This window comes from Montipora foliosa, chromosome 3, assembly GCF_036669935.1.
Source record: "Montipora foliosa isolate CH-2021 chromosome 3, ASM3666993v2, whole genome shotgun sequence".
NCBI classification, from domain to species: domain Eukaryota; kingdom Metazoa; phylum Cnidaria; class Anthozoa; order Scleractinia; family Acroporidae; genus Montipora; species Montipora foliosa.
The window spans coordinates 6,472,562-6,479,620 of NC_090871.1; the positions used below are offsets into that span (position 1 = coordinate 6,472,562).

Sequence of the window (7,059 nt, forward strand, 5' to 3'; positions counted from 1 at the left end):
TTATAGGGATACAAACCACAGGGCTTAACGTTAACGGGTTACGGGACATTTAGGCCAAAAATTAATGGGATACGGGATACTAAGGCTCCCCCTCCCCTAATGGGGCCTCAATGTTGGTCTTTGAGGAGAAGGGAAAACCGGAGTACCTGGAGAAAAACCTCTACGAGCAAAGTAGAGAAAACTCAGCCCTTATATGGCACAGAATCCGGAAATCGATCCGGAGCACATTCCTGGAAAGCGAGTGCTCAAACCACTGCGCTATCCCCGGTCCCCGCTCTCCGATCTTTACATTTTTACATCAACGGAACCTTCATCGATCTGTGGCCGGATTGTTTCCATTCTGGCGTATATCTGACTGCGCAAAGGTGACTGTCAATCACTCCAACCTTGAGTACTTCAACTAAATTTCTGAAAGTTCCTCTGGATTTCTGCTTCAGTTTTTCCTCACGTGATGAAATTGACGCAAGCTCTCCTGGCGCACGAAATCGATGGAGCATTGGTTGATAACTACGTTTTAACCCATTCTCTGAACCTCATTCAAGAAGCACCAATCAGGGTCGAAAGATACGTCGATCATCAAATCACCTACGGAGTGGTGTTGGCAAAGAATTCCTCAAAGCTTGAAAAGTGTGTTCGAAAGTTCCTGCGCAACCATCCCCAAGAGGTGTTTGAGATCATAGCCTCAAACCTTGTCCCTCTCAAGGTAAGGTTGCATCTATTTGCGATTTCTTTTAAATGCATGGGCAAATCGATCACAAATATATTTTCTTCCTCGGATCATGTCTTTCAGGTAAAGATCTTTTCTTAATTATATCAAAGTAGGGTTTGAACCAGAATGATACTCTCTAAATGCTTGTTCAACTTGATCACCTTCAATTCCTAAGATCATGTATTCTAGAAAATGCTCTTTTCTTTATTGTGAATAAACCACTCTCTCTTTTAACATGTCATTTGGGCGGCCATGTTGTTGCCCTTAGCAAAGAAACCGCGGCCAAGTTGGTTTCTTTAAGAAATCCTCGTGAAATTGAATTCTTCTCCGAGGAAACGATTTCTTTTGTTCGATTTGAACATAGTTCATAGAGGACTGGTTTTAAAACTCTGGAAACTTCAAAATCGAGAACGGTTACATCGCGCTTCATGTGATCTTGAAATGACCATATACAATCTTTTGTCCTCGGTTCACAACTGAGTTTTGAATGAATTAATCGAAACTTTTGATTGGCTGCTTTTTAGGAAAAGGGTGGTTTGTGCATGGTCAGTGCAAAGACAGCGAACAAAAAACATAAAACAAAGAAACTCGTCGAGTTTCATAACCATCTCCATATATACACCTAATCGGCTTACGCAATAGTATACCCAATTCAAATCCTTTAGGAATAAAACGTTTTGTTCCAGGTATTTCCACATCATTTAAATATGAATGCTACATTATCATGCAAATACAATACACAAAGATTCTTAATCCCGGAAGATTTGAATTGGGGACAACATTGAGTTAACCGATTAGGTCTATTAACAATGATTTAAGCCAGTAATTCAATGTTAAACGTAATCTTAAGTTATCACTTCAGCTAATCACAAAACATGCTGACACCGCAGTTAGCCAATCATACATGAAGCCTGCGCTAAGGCGAGGGAAAGCGCGGGAAAGCACGAGCGAGCAAGTCATGTGACTCACGCCTTGTTTGCTTTCACTTGTGATTAGCTGAGAATGCAACGCGACGTTTTGAAGCAAATCACATTCAATCGAACACCGCTCTAATGCTGTGTACCAGATAGTTCAAAATCGTGTCGTGGCATAGTCGTTTCCGCTCTGACAATCAAAAAATCCACACACACCCCAAATACATACTGCAATATTTATTTCCATGTTATTTTCAGAACCCAACCGACGATGAAAATCAACAGTTAAAGGCAGCAGAAGAACTATTTTATCAAGAAGAGATTTTTGAAGTGGTTATGTATGTTGGTCTGGGCGTGGCCGTGGCATTCTTTTTAATTGGCATTTTGTGGGAATTTATTTGCCGACGCCCTAAATTACGTAAGTTGTTCTCAATGATCGATCGTGACTCTGGGATAATCGAAAGAAATCCGAGTGCTCCTTTGCAGGAGTAGAACCTACGACCTTCCGATTAGTAGTTGGAACGCTCCATCACTGAGCTATAGGAGACCCGTAGGAGCTAGGACTCGGGGATACTCGGAAAAATCCGAGTGCTCCTTTGCAGAAGTCCAACCTACGACCTTCCGATTAGTAGTTGAAAGGCTCCATCATTGAACTACAGGAGACCCGTAGGAGCTAGGACTCGGGGATGCTCGGAAGCTCGGAAAAATCCGAGTGCTCCTTTGCAGAAGTCGAACCTACAGCTTCGTAACCTACGAGTCTCCTATAGCTCAGGTATAGAGCATCCGAACTAGTAATCGGAAGGTCGAGGCCTACATGTGTAGCTCTGCCATTTTGTCATTTCCATAGACAAGACAATTTCCTCCACACTGTCTGTCTACCACCCAGAGGCCGGTTCACTCGAAGGCTGGTTAACGCTAACCGTTGCTTAAGAGGAATCAAAACCTATAGATTTTCATAGTATTTTAAAAGAGCGCTGGTTAGCGCTAACCATGCTTTCATCAAATGGGTACCGGCAAATGACATACTGCTGGGGGGTATCCCTGCGATGGACTAGCATCCCATCCTACGGGGAGTAACTATTCTTACACTTGCTTCATGCTACGACATAACCGGGATAAGCACCGGCCGTATGGGCCGTAGTTGGCTCGAGCGCGACTTTACCTTTATCTTCGTAAGTTCGAATTCTACAAAGGAGCATTCGGAGTTTTCCCCACCATAGATACTGAAATAAATCTCATTTCATTCACCGGAATTTTATGTTAACTTGCACCTAGGTCTGAAGTAAATACATAATCGCTTTAATATTCCAAGTTTAAATTTCTCTTTGCATCGAGCACTGGTGAGGAGCTTACTATTCTTGACATTTGAGATCGCTGCGCCTTAAATACCAGGCCCCAGTTGTTCGAAGGGTGGATAACGCTATCATCTACCAGATAAATCACTACCCAACGGATAAACACTACTAAAGCCAATTGAGTTATCCAGTGGATAGCACTATTCACCCTTAAAACAATTGGGCCCAGGACAAAAGTAGATTTCAGGATTTCAGTAGACGAGCTTACAGTACACATTCCCAGCGGTTTTCATGTATGTTTCGTTTCTTATTTCGTATTACCTTAGTTTTATATCAGTTTCCATCTTAAGCTTGCGTAACAATATCTCTTCTTATTGTTGGGAAATTTGACGATTGGTAATTTGTTTATTCCTATAGAGACGTACTTTCCACAATATAGTGATCATTTATATTTTTTAATAAATAAACGACATTTCCATTGTTACAGTAATTGATTCTATTCACGCAGCAATTCACTTAATTTCTTTTAAAAATTGCTGGCAGCGTCTAAAACACAGGTCACTTTTCACGGGTCATTCGTTGCAGGTCATTATTTTCACCTTTTTCTAAATAACTCAAAACCCTCAATTTGGCTAACTCTAGGCCTGAAGTTGGTTTTTAGGACTGGTGTTAGCCAAATTGAGGGTTTGGGGTTACTTTCAAAAAATGAAACAGTGATCTGCAATGAGTGACCCGTGAAAAGTGACCCGTGCTTTACACCCGCCGGAAATTGCTAGTTTAAAAAGTATCCGGCTTTATTTGCAATTGCGCTGCCTTCGATTTTCATTCCTGAAGTCTGAGTCGTCTTACTTGTGAATAAGTTACAGCTTTGTACTAAATGGCGAGGTGAACGGATCGTGCAGAATTATAATGACTTCGCTTCTCTCTTTCAGGAAACCAGCGAATGCAGTTTGCTCCGACAGGGACGTATTCAATAAACGATGACGAAGTTAAACTTCATCCTTGCGACAACAGCAGTCGCGACAAACTCGATGAGATGATCGCAGAATATCAACTGTTTCACGACCGGTGGATAGAAGGATTGAAAAAATTGCGTGACAAAGAATCAGCCGCTGACGGAGCTTCAAAGCGTTGCATTGATGGGAATGGTAACGCAGACATGGTTTCTGTGTGACAATTTGAAGTTTTCGTCCATGACACAAGTACTTTATGAAGTAGTCGTTTGATATGCACTGCGAGCACTCTGGTATACATACGTAAAATTTACTATCGTCCTATACGAACCAAGACATGTTTTCCAACTTTTTTCGTAAGATTACTGAGGTTTTAACTGCTATTGTTCTTTGTTTCTTAATTTAATACAAGTAGAAAACGCCATTTGAAGTCTTTTTTGAATCACTTTTTGTTGTCATCTATTTACTATTTATAAAATAGTCAAGTTCCAGAACCGTTAAATGACTTTTTACATTCATTTATTTAGAATACACCAGAAACCATAGGAAAAAAAAGCTGCAAATCTCCTTGGCCCCGTCCACACACATCCGGATATTTTTGGCCTGTGTACATCTCCCTCCTCCCCTTGCAAAAAATCTCTCCCCGATTTTTTTTGCGAGAGGAGGAGGCGGATGTACAAAGGCTAGATATTTTTTAAGGAAAGAAAAGAAAAAGAACTTTATTTATAAATAAGTGTCTAAACGTCTAGCGCTAGAGCACTAATTGGGGGACACTGTAAATTGAAATTTACAAATCAATGCAAATCAAATGTTGGCTTTTGGGGAGAGGGGAAAACCGGAGTACCCGGAGAAAAACCTCTTGGTACAGAGTAGAGAACCAACAATATTTACCCACATACGACGCCGAGTGCTCTCACCACTGCGCCATCTCTGCGACTTGATCTTTGCGTATTCTAAAATTTTCACGTCAACACGTATCGGGGTTCAGATCGAATTTGCCTGTCCACACGTATCCTGAGGTTCGTCCTAGTATCCAGGACTCCTCTGTTACTACTGTCAACAGATTAAGCGCCATAAGGCGTGCGAGTTGGAGACAAAAAAAGAGAGAGCAATTCGTTCAGCGGTCATGTTGAATATTCACACGGTAGGGAATGTAGTTCCCGGTGTTGTGGTCTGTCTTCTGTGATGTATCTTGGTTGGGAGGGTAAATGCTCGGAGATATTAGCTACACCAAGCTACTCTAAAAATCCGAGGGTAAATAAAGATATATGATGATATGATATTATGAAAGACTGTATATGAGTTTGTAGCGTCATCGGATTTGAAAGTATACGGAATCGACCGTCCACACCATTCCAAATTCTTTGCGTATTCAAAACTTTCCACTCAGGAGACCGGATTCAAAAAGTTGCGGTTTGCATGTCGGATTCGATGGATACCTGTGGACGGAAAGCGAATCCGCAAAGAAAAAAATGCGGATTGAAAAATATTCGGATACGTGTGGACGGGACCCTAGTAAACGAGCTCAGCCGGAGGAAAAATGTTGTTAAGGCTAACAAAATATTATTTCAAGAAGGGGCCGTAGTAAAGTGAGGCCATTTGTGCACGAAGGACGACAACGACGAAGGATGAACTTCAAGTTAAGACTCATTACAAGCTTTTTGTAGAACACCTGAGTAATAAAAGCCAGTAGAAATCAGTTGTACATAAAGAAAATGGTTTGACTGATAAAATACGGACACCAACGAATGTGTTCCTTGAAGTTTCTCGCTTATTTTATCAGTCGCACAGGAGGGTCTCTGCCATGTTTTTTTCACGGAGGATGATGTTGGAGATTTGGCGTGCGACAGGCTTCGACGGTTTTTCAATGGGTTTTCGGGAATCGGACACGTTAAATAGTGGAAATGGGTGAAGTAAAGAAAAAGGGAAGCCACCTGGACCCGTATTGGAAACGTGACCCTCTACTTTCTTGGAGAGATTGTAGGGAGAGAACCTCAACAACACAACTCTGACACTCTTCTCAAAAACACCCATTGTGCGTTTTATCGAGGTATAATTAATAATTATTATATAGATATGATGAAATACCAGGATTTCTCCTATTACTAAAAAATCATATCTTCACCGCGCGCAGTGAACGTATCATTTTTATCTTTCACATGTGAGGATATCGCTGTCGTCATGGTAACGAACATGATTAGCCAATAAAAGGCGAGCTTCCTCTTTATTGTACGATACTTTTGTGCTTAAATATAATTCTCTACTACATTAACATTTTTATTGCAAATTTTACATTATCATGATTTGTTTTTCATAACTTTCAAATCTTGTTTCATGTTACACAAGATGCGTGTTTTAGTGGTTGGTGAACAATTTTTCATCATTTCGAAAATGAATAAAACAAGTTTTTTTTAAATCTAGACATTTCATCAATATATATATAATAAACAGAACATTACATGGCCGCTTGGGGATACGAATTTTATCTTCTCGTGCTGAAAGTATCTCTCACTCGTTCGCTTACGCTCACTCGTGAGAGATACTTGCAGCACTCGAACGATAAAATTCGTATAACCCCGCGCGGCCATGTAATATCCTCTCACTGGTTTTGTCATATTTCCTCTATTTATTATATAGGATACTGATGAAATACCAGGCGTTTCTCCTTTCACTAAAAAAATCATATCTTTACCGCGCGCAGCTGAACATATCAGTTTATCTGTTTTACTTTGTGAAAAATATATGTGTCGTCATGGTAAAAACGCGATTAGCCAATAATACACGAGCATTCCTCTTCATTGTAAGATACTTTTGTGCTTTAATATAATTCATTCTCTACTACATGAAAATTTATTGCAAAAATTTTACATTGTCATGATTTGCTATTGCCACAACTTTCATTATAGATGTTTCATGTAAACCACATGCGTGTTTTAGCGAATGGTGACCACGTTTTAACCCGGATTTTCGAAATGAGTAAAGTTGTTTTAAATCTAGGCATTTCACCAATATCTACAAATAATAAACAGAACATGTTACATGGCCGCTTGGGGAGGATACAAGTTTTATCTTCTCGTGTTGAAAATTATCTTCTCACTCGTTCGCTTCGCTCACTCGTGAGAGATACTTTCAGCGACTCGAAGATTAAAACGGCGGTATCCCCGCGTGGCCATGTAATAGCCTCTACT

The 7,059-nt window shown here is 40.4% G+C and overlaps 1 protein-coding gene across 4 annotated transcripts in view; it reads left to right on the plus strand.

The window, feature by feature from the left end:
- The window catches only part of LOC137996603 (uncharacterized), a 171,460-nt gene extending 167,158 nt beyond the window's left edge, over window positions 1-4,302 (plus strand). For all 4 annotated transcript variants that reach the window (XM_068842077.1, XM_068842078.1, XM_068842079.1 and 1 more), the window contains 3 exons: window positions 438-703; window positions 1,882-2,041; window positions 3,851-4,302. In XM_068842077.1, coding sequence (XP_068698178.1) covers window positions 438-703; window positions 1,882-2,041; window positions 3,851-4,092 — 668 coding nt within the window. In that variant the 3' untranslated portion in view covers window positions 4,093-4,302. The remainder of the gene's footprint in view (window positions 1-437; window positions 704-1,881; window positions 2,042-3,850) is intronic.
- The last annotated feature ends 2,757 nt before the right edge of the window (window positions 4,303-7,059 follow it).